We start from the raw sequence: 22,197 nt of genomic DNA on the forward strand, positions 1-22,197 counted from the left end.
CCTGGGTGAACATGTCACCCAATCCTGCGTGACGGTGAGACTGACAATAAAGACAGAGAGAGAGAGAGAGAGAGAGAGAGAGAGAGAGAGAGAGAGAGAGAGAGAGAGAGAGAGAGAGAGAGAGAGCTTGTGTGTAGAATTTCATGTCAGACACATAAGGAAAGAGCGAGCGACGTAAGGATGTGGAAATAAATATATAACATATATATATAAAACAGACAAGAAGGTGCGAGTAGAATTAATTCCATTCGCCAAAGCTTCCGCCTCAAGACGAATTCAATCAAATCTCTACAGGCTCCACTACAGCAAGAACAGATCTCCATGGAGCGGGGAGAAAACGCTGCAAGGCGGCAGTTTCCAGTGAGGGAGAGGAAGACGGGATGAGAAAGGAACGGAGAGGAGAGGAGAGGTGCCTGAGGGCTACAGTCAGCACCACCACCTGCCCCTTGAGAGATACAGCAGGCGATGATTGGCCACAGGCGAACATGGGAAGGAGGCAGGTTGGAGGAGGCAAGGAAGCAAGCAGAGAAGGTGGCAGGAGGCGTGACGGTGAGAGGAAGGAGGGGAGAGGGCAAGAGAGGCCACGGGGAGGTGACAAATACTGCCACATCCTCGGGGAATTCAGAGAGGTAGGGCGACTATCCAAACATGGGTGCTAGAAACGATTGGAAAATCAATGGGGTTGAATGATACACAAACACTTTGCATGGTGACACACTTGATGAAGAAGAAGAGGAAGAGGAGGACAGCGTTCTCCAATTAAACAACATTTAATCTCCTCTCATCTGTAATTATGGGCGAGCTTTGCGGTTGTGGATCTACGAGTGGCGAGCAGACTGTGATGAGGGATTAAGTTGAAGTATGGAAGGTGCGGATGAAGGAACTGCACCACGGGGGGCTGGCGGTGCAGTTTGGTGATTAGCTGCTTAAACCATGTATTGATTCCCCACTGCTGCACACAGAAACAATCGCTCACGTATGAAACCCAAACTTAAAGGACAAGGACACAAACTACTGAGTAATGAGAAAGTCAGCCATGTTGGGAGCTTCATCATCACGCTATCTATGGGTAGAAAACAAGGCTCGGGAGGTAATTGCGCTCCGGTTTGGCCCGGACTGACAGGGGCTTGATGCCGCTAAAGGATGTTAATAGCCATGTTACTTAAGTGGCTGAGCGCATGTAGGTTTGGAGAGCAGGTTTGACAGGCGAGGGAGGAGGAACGCAGAGATATGCTGCAACAGTCAGAACACATCTGCCTCTTTATATTTAGCTCTTTTAAGAAAACAACCCTCTGCAAGATGATAAAAGTCCTCATCCTTGTCCAGCTAATAAATCCCACAAATTATGGACAGCCGCACTGTGTTAATGTAAGTGTGTGTGTGTGTGTGTGTGTGTGTGTGTGTGTGTGTGTGTGTGTGTGCATGTTTACACCACCATCTCAGTCTCTAGGAAAGGCAGAGACGCCTGGCACACACTTCCTCAGCGAGCAGCTTGTAAACACAAGCAGGCTGCCAGCTTCTCGCATTCTCGCTTTCTCAAACGGCCTTACGACAACATGATAATTAGAACGTAGACGGGAGAAAGGGAGGATGCAGAGGAGGGAGGGAGGAATGAGGAGGAGGAGGAGAGGGATCTGACACTCTGATGAATGCATTCCCTGGACGTTTTAACAAAAAGAGCCGCATCACAAAGTCGTCCCCGCCGGTTTTCGGCTTGCTAGTTGTGGTTTTGGGCGACGTCCCCCGCTTGGGCATTTTCTTGGAATGGATGCGCTGCGATTGGGCGCAAACCAAAATGACTTTGCAAGCGACTGGATCAGCCACAACAAAGGAACATTATGAGCCTCACAGAATGCAGTTTTGTTTCACTGCAAACCGCTTTGGACTGCAGTCCACTGGCATGAGAATAATGCCCGTTAACACTTCCTTCAACAGGTACAAACCTGGCAAGAGAGGCACATTCTTTCACTCCACAAACACACACACCAACACAGACACAGATTCTGTGAGTTCCATCTATTAACACGAGATGAAGGTGTGATTCAAATTACGCTTTCAATCAAAGCCTTTTCCATGTCAAAGCCTTTGACGTGTGGGCAGCTCCTGGCCTCGGCTCTTCCTCGGCCGGGACAACAAAAATCATCAGCATCTGCTCCGGTTCAAGCCGCGTGCGGAGCTAAAAGATAGAGGCTGAAGGTACTCATTATCTCTCTGCCTGCACCTCCGACGGCTCAAACCTTTCAACCCTTTGCTCACCTCTGAGAAGCAGCGCCACTCAAATCACCGGCTGCTCAACAGCTCCACGCCACCATGCTGGTCCTCGGCTCAGAGGGGAAAAAAGGTGCAGATGCTGGAGAGCAAAATGTACATCAAACTCTATTTCACCACTCAGCCTCTCCTCCCATCACGTCGTCTCCCTTCACCCTCTCTCAACACTCTCATCTGCGGCGCTCTCGGCCGGCGCTCTTCCTTGCCATCTAATCTATCCGCCTCTGCGTTCTGTCTGTAACATGTTTGCCTCTGCCACATTCCTGTAGCTTCAGGGTTACAGGTCATAGGAAAACACATTGTGGACGTGTTAGGACGCAGTTTCCCCTCATAAGTTTTAAAATGTGTAAAATCCGATCACTTTCATTATTCATTATTCTGAGCGTTTACAGCTAATAAGGGGGAGCAGAACAAACAGCATCCAGGCTGTAACACAACGTGGGCCTTGGAGACTCACCTTGGCGACGAGCTGTAGCAATGCGGCGAGCTTAAAGCAATCGAGTTTTGGCTTAGTGTGTGTGCGCATGCGTGTGCGTGCTCGTGTGTGTGTGTATTGCCTTGCACAGCCCCTTGGCAGCTCATCAATTATAAAGGAGCCCTGGAAGGGGATAAAGCCTGGCTACCCAGCAATGGCATCTATAAATACACACCTGATTCTCACACACGCACGCACGCACGCACGCACGCACGCACGCACGCACACACGCACACACGCACACACGCACACACACACACACACACACACAGCTATTTTTACATACGAACACGTTATGCACACGCACGAGAGGTTACCGGGTGGACATGCAAGCAAAGTCATGCAGTGGTCCATCCAGTGGAAGGGGACTTGTCGCATCCTGACTCAACAGAGCCACGCCTCCATGCTGCCCCGCCCATGTGACACTCTGTCCACATCAGGGAGGAGAGATTGCTTTCCTGCTCTTCCCCCTCCAGTCTTTCATCAACTAAACGGATGGAAATGGAAAAGGTGAGGTGAGGTGTGTGTGTGTGTGTGTGTGTGCTGTAATGGGCTGTGAGACGCGCTCTATCACTCCCATGTGAGTCCTCCCTCACTCTCATTTCCATGTGCCACCAACTTTGTTTTCTCCTCTCCAATTATTTATCGCTCAGTTCATCTCTGCACCCATCCATCCATCCATCCATCTCTCTCCCTCTCTCTCTCTCTCCCTCTCTCTTCCTCCTCATTGGGTGCAAATTCAATCTACCAGCAAATCCTCCCACTCTGCATCCATCCATCCATCCATCCATCCACCCACCCCCCCTCTCTTTCTCTCTCTCTCTCTCTCCATTGGGTGCAAATTCAATCTACCAGTACATCCTCCATCTCTGCATCCTTCTCACAACCATGTTTCTTTCCCTCTCGACTCACGTCTCGTCTCACATACAATCTATTTCTTTCAGCTTCCTCCATCCCAGATACCTGAAGAAAACCTGTTTTTTCCCACAGCGACGGTTGTACTTTTTTGCTGAATTGGCCATGATGTGAGATCGCACTGTGAGACTCGTAGGCGAGTGCAGTAGACAAAACAAGGAATCTATTTAACCTAGCCTTTAAATTCTGCTGGTGAGATTAGAACTTTTGAAAGGACGTCTGAGCAAAATAGCCTGGCAATTACGCAGGGCGAGACGTGCAGGATGTAGAAATAATTGGCGAGGGAGGAGGCAAAAAAGAGAAGGTGAAAGGAGGCCGAGGTCCCCGCTGACCAATTCTCTCAGACGCGTTCTCGCTTGTTTCTCTGCGGCTACAACGAATAAAAAAGAGCACAACACAGTGAGCTTAGAGTAACAGACAGCTTCTAATGCGGCGAGAAGAGAACGCCAGCGCTATAATATGAGGCGGTCAATCAGCCTCATGGCGCTGTGGACGCCAATGGCAGTCGCAGTCACCAAACACCAGCGGCGGATCAGATCCCTCTATTGTACCTTTCTCTGTTGTGCAAGCAGAATTTCCAAACAATGTAAGCAGCATTATGAGTTTACCCCCAACGAAATCGAATATCACAATATACCCTCGGGAAGTGTGTGTATGTGTGTGTGTCTGAACTGCATAGATGCCCTATCTATACATTCTACCCTCTGCACGTGGAGCTGCCTGTGCTGCCATGGCAACTCACGACTGATCGTGCTTTAATGTGCATGGCTGTTTGAGCTAGGAACACACACACACACACACACACACACACACACACACACACACACACACACACACACACACACACACACAGTGCCAAGGCAACCAGAGAGACTGCTGAGGAATATTTAACACTAAAGCAACATGGACATACTGAGAATACTGAGTGTGTACAGCATCGATTCAGACCTCTGCCAAGGATGAACGGGCTACTGGGCGGGGTGATAATGTGTATTGGTAAAGGTGATACTAGCAGCACAGTGTGTGTGTGTGTGTGTGTGTGTGTGTGTGTGTGTGTTTGAGTGTGTAAGTGTCTGGATGTGTACAAGTAAGCATGTGTGAGTGTGTTCACCTGTGATTGGGGGCATTGTGTTTAATGAACAAGGGTATGGAGGGGATACAACCATACAACAATGTCCATATCCCCCCCCCCCTTTCGCCCCCCACACACACACACACACACACACACACACACACACACACACACACACACACACACACACACACACACACACACACACACACACACACACACACACACACACACACACACACACACACACACACACACACACACACACGCCGCCTGCCCATCCTGCAGCATATTTCATCATTAGCTATAAGCAGTTAATCCCCTGCTCCACTGACCACGGCTCAGCTCAGCCCATTTCAATAATCTGCATCTGGGGCTAACCAACCCATCACACACACACGCGCACACACACACACACACACACACACACACACACACACAGAGGCAGACAGGCAAAACAAGGACGGAATCGGCCCATAAAACATATGGAACTGGTCTGGAGCAATAAATATCTCAAGTAAAAGTGCGCACAAACACAGACACACACAGACACACACGCACACTGCTTGAGCTCATTTCGCAACAGAGGATGTGATCGTGAATCTATTGTTCAAGTTGGTCAACAGAAAGAGATGATTCAATACCCAATACCCCCCACACACTCATTTACACACACACACACACACACACAACTATACATCGGTTCCAGCTGTGGAATGCCGTCACACATAATTAACTTTCCCAACATCTGGATTTCAAAAGTAGTAGAAACACAACAGCGATGGCCAAATGGTCCTGCAACTCAGCCCCAAGATGACGAACATGACAAACAACGAGAGAGAGAGAGAGAGAGAGAGAGAGAGAGAGAGAGAGAGAGAGAGAGAGAGAGAGTGAGAGAGAGAGAGAGAGTGAGAGTGAGAGAGAGAGAGAGAGGTTTGTTTATTAGTGTTATTTTAAAGGGATCTATGCTGTCTATTTCTGAGTGTGTGTCCACTTCAAGGTTAGCTGCTCATTGTATTGAGTGCCAATTCCCCCCACTGGGACACACAGAGGGGAGATGCATTAGCGCCTCAGCAGGTGGCCCCTCAATCTCATCTCCTCTCTATTCTACTCCATACACCCCCGCTCACCTCTCATATACCTGACCAGGCACACACATGTGAGACTGCGTGAATATCATGCAAATGTGTCCTCCACACTGACCACTCGTGCAGATCTACAGCGTGACCAGATGACCGTAAACTAAACCGAAGTCCGTGGGGGGCGGCGTCCTTCCCCTTGACCTGCTGTGGTGCACTGACCTGCACTAATAGGTTTAAACCCTGACTCAGCCCCCGGCCTTAAATCTCTTTCACATCTCAATCTTCAACTTTAGATACACTCCGATGCGCACACACACACACACACACACACACAAACGGACTGAGCGACAGACAGCCTGACGGAAGCCATATGGTGCATCAAACGTGAACACAAGGAGGGAGATGGAGATAAGAGGAAATGTAATTAAATTCACGCGGCGTCCATCCCGCATGGCTGGATACAACTTGATGATGTCATAAATGCGAGGCTCTAGACACAAACACTATAAGGTTCACCTCCACCACACACACACACACACACACACACACACACACACACACACACACACACACACACACACCTTGACTTTAACGTCTGTTACTCTCTTTTACCAGAATGGACACCTTGTATTCAACATGACACGTGAGTCACAGGGTTGTAAATAACAAAGGAAAGAGAAAGAAAGAGAGAGAGAGAGAGAGAGAGAGAGAGAGAGAGAGAGAGAGAGAGAGAGAGAGAGAAGAGAGAGAGAGAGAGAGACAGAGAGACAGAGAGAGAGAGAGAGGTAGTTAAGGGAAAGAGGGCAGTGGGATGAAGGATGAAGTTGAGAGAAGTCTGTGTAAATCAACATCCATTAGCTGAGGGGTTATAAAGTCAGTGATGAAGGAGGGCGGGCTGCTGCTCAGACCTTTTATTGTCTTGTTGTTGCCTTTTATTACCTCTGATGTCATCTAATGGTATACAGTTAATGACAGGGGTGGAGGAATGTGTGTGTGAAACGGGAGGACAGTGTCGTAAATGGGGGTCCAAGTGTGTGTGTGTGCCTGAGTGTGAGTTGACATACGATTAATCACATCTTCTCAGGAATTTGTGTCTTGTGGATTTTCTTTGTTTTAGCCTGCCCGCACGCGCGCACGTGTGTGTGTGTGTGTGTGCGTGTGTGTGTGTGTGTGAAATCTGCCCGTCACCCACGCCGAGTTCAGAGAGAATAATGCCAAAACCCAGCAGACAGCCTTCTCCTTAAGTGCCCAGACAATTAGGAGGTGAACGTCTGCAGTGAAGCTGAGGGTAAGAAGGAACACATAACGAAGAAACTAAATATATTTCTAAACCCCCTGAAGCCAAAGCAATTTTTAAAAAACAGCTATTTTCAGCTTTTTTTTCATTTTTTTTATTAACACACACCGAATTTCTGTTTCCTGCCTCTCGCTCATCAAACACAGAGAACTTGGCTGTAAATAAGGTTGCATGCAGGATTCAAATCTCTCTCTCTCTGTGTGTGTGACTATCCTTTAAGGAGTTTGTTGTGCACTCCAATCTCATTGCTCCCTCTCTCACAACCTATCCAACAATAACCCCATGAAGCACCATGAAGAAGAGGAGGAGTGTGGCTCATTTTCTGAACAGTTCTCTCATCTAATTTCCCACTGCTCCTCTCTCTTTTCTGCCTCCCTCTGGGGTGTAGATTTCTGGAAAATATCTCTTTCCCCAGCCCGACTCCCTCTTCCTCTTCCACCCTCTGCCTCTCACTGTTACTCCATCACCCCATCTCCTCCTATATTACCGCCTCTCCCCAGGTCCGACAAGCTCAGAATTAGTCTCAGTCGCGCTCCTCTTACATGTTTGTGGATGGAGGGAGGGAGAAAAGGATGGAGAACCAGCACTAGTCCTAACACCTCCTCATGGTGCAAAAAGCTCACAGAAGAAGTGGGATGGGGTGACGGCTCAGAGGTACAAAAGTGGTCCGAGGCGGAAGTCACAACAACACTTAAACCCAGAGGATGACCCCACAAATGACCCCAGCCACAACATCATCAACACCAACACAGCTAACATTTATTTTTTAAGATCTTAAAGTAGCACTATGTGATTGTAGGATTTCTGTATGTTCTTTAAATTACAGCATTACATCTTGTTAACCTTCCTCTAATATGTACAGTATGGGAAGGGGAAGAGGGTATTTCCAGATGTTCCCTTGCATCAATGCATCGTGTCACAGTTACATAAATCACTCCATGTCTCATCTTTTTCTGATCCCTAAAGGTGCCTCAAGAAACGCAGAAGAAACTCTCATCGATCCTGCAACGTGCTGATCTGTGCTGTCTCGCAAACTTCTGCAAAATGCTGATGTCTGCTACAATCTCCCCCCCCACCCCTCCCCTGCAGGTCCAACTGAAGGAGGAAAGAAAGAAAGGAACAGCACATACACTGTTGCTCTGTGTGAGTGTGTGTGTGTGTGTGTGTGTGTGTGTGTGTGTGTGTGTGTGTGTGTGTGATATATGGTGCAATGGATGAGGAGGATGTTGAGAGATACCAGATAGGCTGAGATGGAGGAATAAAACCCTCTCAGGGGCTCTTCCTGACCCCCCCCCCCTCAAAAACACACACACAATTTTCATCCAAAGTGAAATACACACACTTCTGTCTCTCTGACACACACACACCTCTTCCACCCGTGAATACAGCCGAGTCAGCAGGTTTGCCTGAAAGTCAATCTGCCTCACTACTACCATCCTTCTTCCAACCCAACTCCCAGCACATCCTACAAGGGCCGAAACCAAATCCATCACACACATCAACACACGTTTGGCCGTCCAATGCGCTGCTTACCTTTCTGATGCGTCCGCTCTTAGTGCCCACGAAGACCAGCGAGTGGTTCTTGTAGACATAGGCGATGACCGAGGTCATTTTGTCCACGGCGTCCGAGAAGAGGGGCTTGCCACGCACCATCTCCGACACCCCCAGCGGTGCATTCATGTCCAGGCCGCAGAAGTCGTCGTCAATGGTCAAAAGCTGCACGAGGAGAAGACAGAAGATGGATTAGTGCGACTGCAGTGGATGGAGGCATGAAAATCAATCAATGGAACGTATCTTTAGGGTAAATACAGCATCAAACTGAGTCCATATAAATACACGGGCAGATTCGGAAAGACAGGGAACCAAATCAGGCAAGATTTCCCCGTCGTCCATATTAAATATTCAGTGTGAGATGATTCAAAGCTGATTGAGTGAAATGAAAAGGCAGAGCCGAGCGTGTGCGGGAGCCATCGCGTCGATCTCACACGAATACGACTTCTCTGACAGAGGTTCATTTGTTATGTTTTCTCTGCGTGACATGCATTTTTCCCGCGTTACGTTGTTTTCCACCTCAATTTATCCTGGTGCCACAGCGGGGCAGAATGACTTATGGGTTTTGATAAGAGAATAATGGTGCCGGGGAATGGTCATTATTCTGGATGTGTGGATGGATTTGAAAGAGTGGGTTTGGGGACTGGAGTGGGCGTCTTTTGATTAATGGCTTTGGCGACGTGGTGGGTTGCAGTCAGAATGAAGCACAGCAAGATGCTTGACAGAATCGGAACCGTTTCAGATGTTGAGCAGCGTTTACTTCCAAGAGCTTTATGAGTTAAGAGATAAACTGAAAGACCATCCTGCCTCCTGTTTTCAGTTTTGCCCCCCTCTCAAGGTCTCGATCAATCTCACCAGCGCCGACTGTCTCCTGACAACCTTTCACTTAAAGGCCATCATCATCAGAAGCCCCAGGAAGTGCCACAGGAAGGAAATATGAGGCCTGCTTTCATTAGACAAATGGAACATGGCCGCTGGAAGCTTTATGCTGTAACGCAGGGTTACAGTATACAGAGCTGCATGAGTGATCAATAGGGACGACCTGAGGTTGGGTCAAGATGGTGTTGTATGAAAGGGTAGTAGATTAAGATGAGGGGGGGAGAAGAACACGACTGGGGGGGGGGGGGAACACATAAAACTGTAATTCTCTGTCATCCTCTCCTTCCTTCCTTTTCAGCCCTGACCTTTGTGAAACGACTTGCTGTCAGGAATGGATGTCAGGAAGTCTCTCGCCCCTCCCACATCTCTGGGGGGTGGCAAGCCGATGAGTAAAGGGTTAGGGTTAGGGGAAATTAGGGGGAATATCACCCAGGCTTTTGGCGTTGGTGGCTCTTCCTTGCAAATTCCTCAGATTTTGACAGTATGTATGAAAACAACAACGCATACCGCATGTAACAGAGGCAAGTCACAGAGGCAGCACCGTCCACTTCCGTATTCATCCATCTTCTTTCTACTTCCTTGTCTTCGCTCCTACTCCACATTATTTTATATATATTTTTTCTGGAGAGGACAGAAACCCTATGCGTGTTGCCATCAGTTATAAATAAGGCCGTCTCGTCACCAAAGGTTAACAGGATCTATCAGGGGGACATGAGTAGTACACACTGTATAGAAAACAAGATGAAGGCAGCGCTTGACCTTAAAACCACTTCCTATGATTTATGTGACATCCTGTGTGTCAATGGAATATACAGTATGTGCATCTCTCGTCGCCGATGTGTCATATTACCTCTGCTCCTTGCCAATCACATCTGTCTCCATCCTGCAACCCAGCGTCAGACCGTTCAGAGAGCAGAACGCCTTATCAAGCACGCTGCCGACAAAACGTGACATTTCTATAGCAACCGTATTAAAACGAAAAACGTGTGAATTCAGAATAACACTGATATAATGCGTGACATCATTTGCAAAAGAGGCCAGCACCGCTTTTTGCTCTCTTTCGATCTCATCAGTGTATCTTCACACGCAGAATTACAATTTCTCATTACTGCTTTTAACAAATTTCCCCCTTTACGGCTGAACCTTAAGTGCCTTGTTGAACAATAACGAGCTGATTGATCACTTTTCATCCTGGTTTCTAAAAGAGGTCTAATTCATCAAACATTTTATCTCCAAAAAGGTTTGTAGATCATTTAGTCAGACATTGGTTGGAACAACTTGTAAAATTTGCTACATTGTTTTTGTAAATGTTGCCCTGTTGCCCTTATTCCAATGTTTTGCTCTTTTGGCTTCTGCTGAAGAAAAAGTGAGTACGGAAGATAAATTCACGTTCCAGATTTTCATTAAGATGAGAGGAAATCGTCCCTCTGCACATATTTCCTGAATCATATCAGCATTTCCCTCCTTTACTCAGCTTTTATTAGCTTTATCAGCTTTAAGGGAGAAAAATCCTTCAGTATTCCCCTGCAGACGCATGAAATGGACAAACTTGGCTAGAAACACATTTGATTACACGGTCAGAATGGGAATATTTGCTCGATTTGTAAAAACCCAATACTTGGCGAGGGCTGACAGGTATTCGTGAGAGAGAGAGAGAGAGAGAGAGAGAGAGAGAGAGAGAGAGAGAGAGAGAGAGAGAGAGAGAGAGAGAGAGAGACTGAACTTTGGATGGAGGCCAGGCACCGAGGCAGAATCAGGTCACTCTCAGCCATATCCATCTCTCCGCTTCTGTCCGCCTGCCAAGCGGTGGCACAGAAGCCTCTCTCTTCTAGACTGTGGAGCGGGGATCACGGCAGATATAGAGCAGGCGGGCGGGCGAGGGTGAGAGAGGTGCAGGCGGAAAAGAGAGAGGGGGTTGCCGCGATTAGCCGGGCACTGAAAGGGATCCGCTTTCTGACGCTCTCTGATGCTCTGTGATGTATGGACTAATCTGGGCTCCTACTGTCGTAAGGGCGCCGCTCCATCGCCGGCGAGTTCACAAAGTTAATGACACACATTAAACCCACAGAGACATTTTTGCTTCACATCATTGCTCCAAAGAGTCCATTTTCTACCAATTCCAGCTCTTACCTTTATTATCATACTGCCTGTCGTCATTTCTCTACCTTTGCCCCCATACGTTTCCAGACGAATTGTTCTTTGCGACGGGCTTGTTTTACTGTATTCTAACAAAGAGAACTGAAGTCTGCGGCGGAATAAAAATTGATATCCTACCGACTGCTGGTTGTATAATTAGCCACTTAGGCATCCAGTGTTTTCCTGCAAACCTACTGTGCTAAATGACCGACCTGCCAGGATGATTGGCGGTGCTCAGGAATTATGTCACGACTAAGTGGGTTTGCAGTGTTCTTTGCGATGGAATAATGTCAACATTCAATTTCGCTACAATAAAAGATTGGCTGTGTGACTGCTGCTGCAGGAGTGAGTCACTCTGAGGCAAAGAGTCTGCCGCTAAGATGATTACTTCATCGCTTCAGCTGTACATCAAGATGAGCAGAGGCTTGTTTGGTCGGAAATAATCTGAATGCGTGTGTATTAGACACCCGTACACATTACAGGGGTAGTGTGTGTTTCAGTGCGTCTAACATGAAGTCAGATTATCTGCATGCTTGGCTCTGTTGGCAGGTTTTTGACGGGAGGAGGCAAAGCGTTGATAGTCTGACTAAATTCGTGTTTGTGGATCGTGCCACCTGCCAACAGTCAACGGAGCAGCCACACAGGATAAACACTGGTGAGGGAAAACAATCAAATCAGCAAACTAATGAAACGGAGCGACAGCTCTGGAACGAGACGATCTGAACGGGACGGAGCCAGCGGAAAAGAGCGACACTATAAAGTAAAGACTAGAATTTCAAATAACCAATTGCCGCTATTTGTCGCATCGAATCTGTCAGTATTTCGTTTTTTAATGGAATGATTACTAAGCTGAATATTTCTGATGATAACTTTACAGCAGGTTGATGGGGGTCAGGGGTCAGTTCCGTTCAGCCCTAGCATCACCTCTGAGTCAGATAACAGCCCTGACAAGATGGCAGGAACGAGGACAAAATAGAAATAGAGAGACTGGCGGCACAAAGGAGGAGCGCACAGACAAAAGAATACAGAGAAGAGAAGGAAAAAAAGATGGCAACCAATTCAGGAAGTGTTTTCTGTCAGGCTTGGGCCAGGCAGCCGATAGGAGGGGGGGCGGGGGGAAGGGGGGGAGCGGGAGACACTTGTTTAATCACAGAATAATGATACTGTGATGGATTCTGACCTTTAGCAAGTGATATCATGTATGGAGATTTAATTAGCGAGCCAGTCAGCAAGGAGAGGATGGCGGATATGCGGATGGAGTGGGGTGAAGCGGGGGCGGGGGAGGGAGGGGGGAGTGCACAGTCTAGATATTCTTAATGAATCCACAAGCCTTTCCCTTCCTGAGGATGTGGCCCAGACTGAATCACCAGCAACCAAGTGATTAAACCCCGCAATCAGGAGGAGGAGGAGGAGGAGGAGGAGGAGGGAGAGATGGGCCCAGCACAGAAGACAACAAAGGTTTGGGTCAAACCGAGCACAGAATGAAAGAAAGGACGAGAGACCACAACTTCAACATCAGAGAGAGAGACACACAGGGAGAAGAAGAAGACAGAATGCCACGAGTTGCTTTTGAAGTGGCGTATGAGACAAAGAGAGGGAGGGGGGTGTGTGTGTCTGTGTGTGTGTGTGTGTGTGAGGGAGATCAAGAAGAGACTGAAGAAACGGCAGCGCCCGAGTAGAATAATCTAATTAGTTGGAGTGAATTCAGAATGTGAAGTCGATAGCAAATGACAAATGTGGAAGAATGGCCCGTGGCATGTTGGCTAATGACATGTAATTAATGATCATTAGCAGAAGGGACGAGGGAGACGGCCACGGCCCGTCATGGACCTACGCGCGACCTTGTAATTCTCCCAGCCGCGCTTGGAGGAGTAGTGAGGGACGGGAAGATACAAAGGAGGGAGAGAAGGGGGGACATGGAGGACAGGCAGAAGTAGAGAAGGAGCAGCTCTCCACTGGAACTGATACATAATCAATATGTCCTCTGGGATGTCCAAATGTTTGGGGTTGTAACAGCAGAAAGGGGCCACAGTTGCTCATCAAAAGGCTCCGGTGTCTGTTTCTATGACACTTTTATCAAATTATTCTGGAATCAACTCGCTGAAAAACCTTTTTATGTTATTTCAGGGTGCTTTCCCAAATTTGAGTGTTTCCAGTTTTTCCATTTTCAATCATCAACGCAGGTCAACTAACCTAGAAATGAATCAAGGCTGAGAGACAGACACAGAGAGGGAAGGGAGCAGATTCACAGCGATCCGTGTTGTGTGTTTGGCTTCTATCTGCTGACACAGCGAACACGCAGGAGGAACATGCAGCGTTTTTGGGGGTTTTTTATAGGTCACGAGCCACTTCACAATGATCTATGGACACAGGCCCTTTGCAGACTTATAATGTTGAGCACGCATTACCTGGCCTGGCCAAGCGTAACCATTCGGGGGGAGAAGAGGAGGTGTCCCCCCCCCCTTCCTCTCCCTCGCCCCTCGTTTCACTCTACACTCCCTTCGTAACTTCTCCTCTCTCTCCCTTTCAGTCACTCGGTCTCAAAGCCTCTTAAAAACTGTGTCTAAATCAACAAAAGGCTCTGACAGGATTGAGTGTTTGAGCTGCTGTATATACGTAAACGCGAATGTGCCATTAATTCTCGTCGCCAATGCCTGAAATTCGGAACGTTTCCTTTATTCCTTGAACGAACCGCTTTGAAAATACCTGAATACGTCAGTGTAAAAGGTTTGTGTGGCTGTGGCCGATTCCTAAGGGTACTCCAGGGAGCAGAGAATATGTATGTGTGTGAAGAGTACAACACGTGCTGGCAAACGTCAAACAAACGTGCAGTGTGCGCGCGTGTGTCTCAGGCTACTCCTAATGAGCCTCGGGGCTGTTCTTCCTCTCCTTAATTGGAGGAAAAACACATCACGTTCAAAACACGACAGTGCTTGAAAGAGAGAGAGAGAGAGAGAGAGAGAGAGAGAGAGAGAGCAGAATATTACAGAGGGGCTGAGCGAGGAAGAGAGTGGGGAAATAAAAAGGGGCCGTCTCTCTCTCTCCCTCCCTCATCTATGTTACACCAAGCGTTCAGGCAAACATGTAGCCCATCATTACAAAAAACAAAGAATTTAATGCTCCATTATTTTGGACCATCTCATTTCTTACTCTGCAGTCTAGAGGGAGCTGCATGATTTATTTTAGAACCGCATCGGCTCATGTGGAATTCTCTGCTGGCTGTATATTGTACAGACCGGCAAATATTTAGCTCAACGGATGTAAAGAATAGCTACAATAAAAAAGTCTAAAAAAACATCTATTTCTAACAGATTCCTTGCTCATTTTAATGTTTTTTATGCTAATTATTTTCCATACAAACAACCACATCAGTTTGATGATACGTGTGTGTGTGCGTGTAAGTGTGAATTTTGGAGGAGAGGCGGAATGCATTTAAACTTTATTCCGTCCGGTCGTCCGTCCATCCGTCGCAAAGACACACAAGAGAGTCATCTTCCGTTCATCTCAGCCACATAATGTGCTCTCGAATTGAAATGTAAATGATTCCACATTTATTCCTGCTCACCCTCTGGCGCTCCAGGGACAGAGGCCTTAGACGTCTGATTGGTGTGGTGCAGGATGTGTGTATGCGTCCACACACTCAATAATCCCCGATATACATGTCCATTGGTGTTATAGTACCGTCTCTCTGCCTTTAAAAGACAACCCCAACAATCCCAACAGTGCGCCCGTAACATACTGCACCATGCCATCTAATCACTCAACTCCTTCTTCTGGTGCTTTAAGCTAATAATCTGCCCGTCACTGAATCAAAGTGAGCATGTGAGTCATTGAGCTATGCGATTACCCCAACAAATACTTAACATCTGGATGGAGAGAAATGTTGCATGATGGGAGGTTCGCTGCTCCTCCAAACACCAAACATCCAATTTAACCTCAGTTCAATGTGCAGAAAGCGAGAAATCAAATGAGCCGAATCACTGAATTTCTAATGTTGTTATGGAATGGAATTATGTTAATTTGGCTGAGCGTTGGGCTGCATTGTTCAACGCGGCGAGCGGATTAAAAAGAGGCGGCGGTTGGTTAACATCTCATCCTAATGGGATGGAGCATGAACCCGCCCAGGAACCTCGGAGCTCCTGGAAGCCTCCTGCAGTTTACATGAGCTCATTAAAGCAAACACGTGGGAGAACCTTCACAAGTCATTCTCCTCCTCACACACCTGGAATGTTCCTCAATTAGAAATTATGTAAACAATTAGAATTCATAATGCAGCTAAGTGGTGAGTTTTGTGTAATGCAGGCTTATCAAATCCCCACTGTGCCCGTCTGAATTATTCATTTTTAAACTTTAAACAGAGCTGCTAGAGCAAAAGAGACAAAGGGTGTGTGTGTGTGTTTGTAAATGTTTCATCTGATTATAGATTAAATCTGACGACATTTCTAGTGAGCATGAGTGTGTGCGTTGTGGTGTTCCTTACCGCACTGCTGCAGGGGATGTCTTTGACTTTGAGCCAGGCCAGGTCCAGCGTACCCTCGCCCTTGTAGCAGGACTGCAGCCGGTCCTTGATCTTCTCGTTGATCTTCCGCAGGGAAAAGACGCACAGCGCCGAGTCCTGTGAGGCTTGCCGTGGTCGTCTCTTCTGGCCTTTGGAAAAGATGGCGAACAGGACATCGTCGTCCGGCGCCACGTCCAGCGAGCGCGCCAGGATGGCGCCGGCTTTGGACAGGTAAGCCGCCTCGAGCAGCCGGTACTCCACGCTGCCGCTGATGCACCCGATGGGCACCTCCACGTAGGAGTTGAAGGCCATGTCTGCTTTGCAAAGGCGGACTATCTTGGAGGTGTAGACCTGCTCCCGACCTGCAGAGGAGGAACCGGTGGTGGGTCCTCCCCCCATTTCAGGCTGCAGCGTCAGGAAGTAGACAAAGTTTCCACTGGCAAAGCCGTAAATGTAATAAATGTCAAAATCTGGGATAACGGTAAAGGTGTCCGAGGGGATCTTTATCATGGAGGCCACAAACTCATCATGGAAGACGTAGGCAAACATGCCATCCTCCTCAGAGTTCCTAGCCAGCTTGCGGCTGGAGATGGTGGGGAAGTACTCGGGCTTGCCGTCCACTGCTGTGGCTACAAACAGCATATCTGGGGAGGCGTTACCATATGACACAATGACACCAAACACAGAGCCGCTCTCATTGACCCCAGAGAGGTAGTGCTCCTTCTTGTGGAAAGGCTCTCCTAGTTTGAAGAGATCATCTAGGCGGAGGAGCTTGCAGATGCCCTGATAAAGGCTGCCACAAGCCAGCAGCCGGTTCTCCTTGTAGTCCATCAGGAGCATCTTGTTGACGTTGTTGGTAAGCGTCAGCGGCTCGCTGCATGGCTGGACAATACGCGGTGGGTAGCATTTGCGGTTGTCTTCATCTGGGCCAGTCTCATGGGACACCTGGACCTCCAGGGCGGGGGACAGCTTGTAGATTCGATTGACGGCTCCCAAATAAACATTACCATTACGGTAGTCCACGGCCAGATGGTTGAAAGTCCATTCTGGGTTCTCGGCACCAAACGAAGCGTACTCCTCCACCTGAAGAGAAGCTGTGATCACCTGGGAACCGGCAGCGTGAGCGTGCGGGGCACGCACCACCGTCTGTGACCACGCGGGCGGCGCCAAGGTCGACGCCAGGCAGCACAAAAAGAAGGAGGTCCATGTCCTGCTGAGGGACGTCATGGTGGTTTCAGAGGCGGGGGCTGGCAAAGAGCGGGAGGGAGGCACAGTCCAGTACTCTCAGCCGATCAGGATCAAACTTCTCTTGTGATGAGGGACATTATGGACCTGCGAGGAGAGGAGACACAATCAAATGAAAACTAAGTATAGCCCAGAAGTCAATCATGTCATCTGATCATGAGCGTTCACAGCCTTTTGTGCTCGATTACACTCCATGTTCTAATTTCGTCTGGCACAGATTGGAGCAGAGTGCATTTACCAAGAGTAACAAGGAGAACAGGTGAGCAGATCACACATTTGAGACTCCAGCAAAATCTATAAATAGACAAAGAAATGGGCTAGACAGAAAAAAAAGAAAAGAGAGGGAGAAACGCTGAGCTCGATCTATGAAGGGAAAGGCTGCAGCTTCAGCCGACGGGACTGGATTCAATGGATTGAGGAAGGGTCACAAAGGCGGCGATCAGCATGGCTCTGCACCATCTCTCTGCATGGATCCCTGCGCCTCGCTGCACCCTCTGGCCCCTGTGCACCTAATTGATTCTCCCTTTGGAGGAGCGATTTGCATGCTTGGCGATTCCTCTCTTCTCTCCCAACAGGGCAGCTCACCTGCTGACACTGCTAGCGGAGAAAAGGCCTCCATCTCTCTCTCCCTCCCTCCCTAAGTCTCACACACACATACACACACACAGGCTTTATGAAGCTGAAGGTTTACGGGCACACGTGGAACAATTAGGGAGTTAAATGCAAGTGGTTGCAGAAATAAGCTTCCCAACAGTCCTGAGGTCATTTGCAAAGTCTCGGCAGTAACACACACACAGACACACGCACATACACACACACACGTTAGAAATTCCACCTTTATTTTAATAGATGAGAATCTGCATGCAGGAGTCTGCATGCCTGTATGTGTGTGTGTCATATGTTCATTACGTCTCTACGGGGGGCAAGTTGGGTACACACACACACACACACACACACACACACACACACACACACACACACACACACACACACACACACACACACACACACACACACACACACACACACACACACACACCCCTGAGGGAGAAAATAAAACTTGTCTCATCTGAATCAAGTCTTGCGTAAGAAGTGTGAAGATCAAGAGGAAGTCGGTTTCTATTACTCATCATCAAGGTGCCATCAATGTTACATGAAAACAATATAAAAGGAGGAGCGTTTTCTCTTTCTCACAGACAAATTGTCCTCCGCATAAAATCAGATGAGAAGGTCAAAACACCCTGTGAAAGCCACTTCAAACATGCCTGCAGCAAGGGGGAGAAGGAGAAGGAGAAGAAGAAGAAGAAGAAGGCGACCCGCATCCCTGATCAAAGTTTGAAAACAGCCTCAGTGTTACGACGTGTAAAAATAGAGACACCATGAGCTTCTCAAGTCTGTTCAGAGTCAATTTAAAAGCAAGCACGTGCCGCCGCCACGCTGCGTGGGAGGAGAGGGATGAAGAAACATCTCCAGTGTCAGTCATGGAGAGGCAATGTGAGAGTGACTGTCACGCATACAGGAATAATATCCAACAGAGTTACACATAAAAATATCTAATATCTTGTCATAACTGAGTGCCTTTTTTCAGATTTTCACTCTGCAGATCAACTTCAAAAATAAACCCACGGCATCAGAAATGACTTGTCACTGTAAAGTGCTCTATGCCATCTGGCACACACACACACATCTCATCTCATCTAGGGCGATCGGCGAGGTGCGGCAGTGTCAAGATGCGACCCACAGATGGGATCGAGAGAGAGAGAGAGAGGCAGCATCTCGGCATGCATGATAAGAGGAGCGGAGAAGAGAACGAGAGGGGCAAGAGCGATACAAAGATGGAGAAAGAGATCTGTGATGGTTATCAGATGAGAGAGAGAGACATCAATCAGTTATGTGACCTATAGATGGACAAAATAATGGAAACAATGAAAAAGGAGAAGAAAGAAGAAAGCTGCTTGCTGCTACTATGACTTCAGGAGTAAGGATGGGGCACCGAGCCCATAGTGTTCTTCCAAAAAAACACCTGGACACCTGAATTCAGCTGTCGATGCAGATGGAAAAGGAAAGAAAGCTCCAGTGCGATACTGTGTGTGTGTGTGTGTGTGTGTGTGTGTGTGTGTGTGTGTGTGTGTGTGTGTGTGTGTGTGTGTGTGTGTGTGTGTGTGTGTGTGTGTGTGTGTGTTACCATTGGTGACCAATTATGCCGCCTGACGGGGCTGGTTTAGTTGCCATATAGCCTTTGCCTAGTGATCAACGAGAGCCATTAGTTAAGGCGTGATTTAGTTCTGAGGATTTAAATATCACACACACACGCCTACTACTTATGCTCATTACCAGATTTGGCGTTATCCGTGTTAAAACATCATCGAACTACACATGATGAAAGACAACGAGCGTGAACAACAGAAGCATAATCGTTATTAATTACGTAGACAAATTGGTTTACGATCCGCTCTCGTAAAACTCCATCACAAGACTGAAGCGGGCGAAGTAAGGTGGACAAACAATGAAGTTTGACAAGGTGATGGCCGAGCGTGACATCCACACACCGGGCAGCAAAGGGGTCAGAAAGGTCACGCAGAACTGTGAGGTCGCAGCTCTGTGACCCAAGTGTGTGGCTGACTGCTCTGTAGTTAGCTGTCAAGATTTAAACACACACACACCCCCACAGACACACACATCAAAGAGTGCTAATGAATTCATGATTAAGATGAATTCAATATTGCTGGAACTGTGGGCAAAAGCCACAGTGCGTATGTGTGTGTGTCTGTGTGTGTGTCTCCATCTGTCTCAGTCTTTTAAAAATAACTGGGACGTTTTGCATTTCATTTTCTGTTCCCTTAAAGGCGACACATTTGATACGTGGCTGACTTACAAATACATACATTTAATTTACTGTTATAATAGAGAGCAAAGGAGGAGGAGAGGGAAGGAGAGGAGGAAGAGGAGGAGGAGAAGAGGGGGAGAGGAGGAGAGGAAAGGATGGAAAGGAGAGGAGAAGGAGAGGAGGAGGAGAGGAATGGAGAGGAGCTTAAGACATATTGGCTTTTTCCACTGGGCTGTCTGAGCTGAGATATGTCGCCTGCATAAAGCGAGGCGGCATCGTCATGGCGACACACCACAGACGCCTTGACAGACGGATAAGAATATGCCGTCCCACACCTAAAAACTGCCAAAACTGTGAAAAAAGCTATGACACCTTCTGCCATCGCATCGCTCGCATTTTAGTCAGGCTGTCAAAAAACTTCAGACGGGACACGAACAACACACAAAAGGTCAAAGGTCAGCTACCTTACTGATCGAGGCGCCATGGTGACAATATCTGTCAGACCTATTATGGGATGTGACAGGAGAACATTTCGCCCCCGGCTTGTTTTTGAGAACAGAGGCCAGGCGACGACACGTAAACAAAAACCTCAGAAACACAAAATAATGTTTACCGTTTATAATCTGGAGAAGAAGAAGAAGACACTGTCAAGGTCCCATTTCACCGTGTAGGAGCGCTCAAAAAATAAACTGTCACAGTCATAAAACATTACGAGTGAAATGGGATTAGGAGATTATGAGCAATTAAAATGCAGGATAATTATACATAATCCTTCATATTCACCAACAAATAAAAAATAAACTCAATTTGCATCTTTATCTCTGGCTGATCTGTCATCAGTGTGAAGCAACGATGAAGCTACGCAAACACAAGCACACTGGGGGCGTGGCGTGATTGGTAAACAGATGGGACAGAGGTGACAGAGAGGATAATGTGGGCGTGGAGACCATCGACTGAATCAACAGGTCGTGGTGAACTGAAGCAAGGCTCCGGGTGAGACGAGGTCACTCGCCGCCACTGCTGCTGACCTTAAAAAGATCAAACACGGCGAGGGGGGACATAATGTCCCAATGCGTCTCCTTCTTCTTCTTCTCACGAGGTAGAGTGACGGACTGAGAGAGAAGAGCAGCAAAGTCAGGGGCAGAAGTGAGACACACAAATAGAAGACGGTGGCACCAGAGACATGTAAAGGAAAGAGAAACAAGGAGACAAGCCGTGTGTGTGTGTGTGTGTGTGTGTGTGTGTGTGTGTGTGTGTAACCCCTTCCCTTCGCCCCCTGCTGAGCTCTGGCACTGAACGAAAGGAGCGAGCATCAACTCCGGGACTGAAGGAATACACAATGTCCCTGTGCTCGCCCAGCATAATCCACAAACAGGCACACACACGCACACAGAGGCTTGCCAAAACAAAGCACACATACACACACACACACACTTACACACACTCACACGCAACCAGACTCAGGGACACAGCACAACAACGCTCAACCACAACAGCTAGGACCAAGTCAGAGTGAACGGAGGCTGAGCAGCTCTTAACCTGAGGGGTAAACACACACCACTCACCCCAACACACAAGTGTTTCTAAATCAGTGTGACCCTCTATGACTTTCTGAGACATCGAGTAGGTCTGTGCCTTCCAGGGAAGAATCCAAACTCATTATTTTGTTCCGGTACATTGTGTGATTGGGATTATTTGTCTCGCTTTCTGGAGCTAAATGTTAAGCAACCGCACTTTAACACACACACACACACACACACACACACACACACACACACACACACACACACACACACACACACACACACACACACACACACACACACACACACACACACACACACACACACACACACACACACACACACACACACACACACACACACACACACACGTCATCCTCTTCTTCTTTGCTGGCCCCAGACTGCGTGGCGCCGTGTCTCCGCTCCTAC

General features: G+C 47.9%; 1 protein-coding gene across 8 annotated transcripts in view; it reads right to left on the reverse strand.

Annotated features, from left to right (window-relative positions):
• The window catches only part of plxna4 (plexin A4), a 164,148-nt gene that overhangs the window by 126,091 nt on the left and 15,860 nt on the right, over window positions 1-22,197 (reverse strand). For all 8 annotated transcript variants that reach the window (XM_076158860.1, XM_076158855.1, XM_076158856.1 and 5 more), the window contains exons 2-3: window positions 16,156-17,505; window positions 8,643-8,825 (exon numbers count right to left, since the gene is read on the reverse strand). In XM_076158860.1, the coding sequence (XP_076014975.1) occupies window positions 8,643-8,825; window positions 16,156-17,400 (1,428 nt within the window). In that variant the 5' untranslated portion in view covers window positions 17,401-17,505. The remainder of the gene's footprint in view (window positions 1-8,642; window positions 8,826-16,155; window positions 17,506-22,197) is intronic.

The sequence above is a fragment of the Genypterus blacodes genome, unplaced genomic scaffold (assembly GCF_046128005.1).
Source record: "Genypterus blacodes isolate CSIRO-AG114 ecotype Tasmania unplaced genomic scaffold, CSIRO-AGI_Gbla_v1 ptg000090l_1, whole genome shotgun sequence".
NCBI lineage: Eukaryota > Metazoa > Chordata > Actinopteri > Ophidiiformes > Ophidiidae > Genypterus > Genypterus blacodes.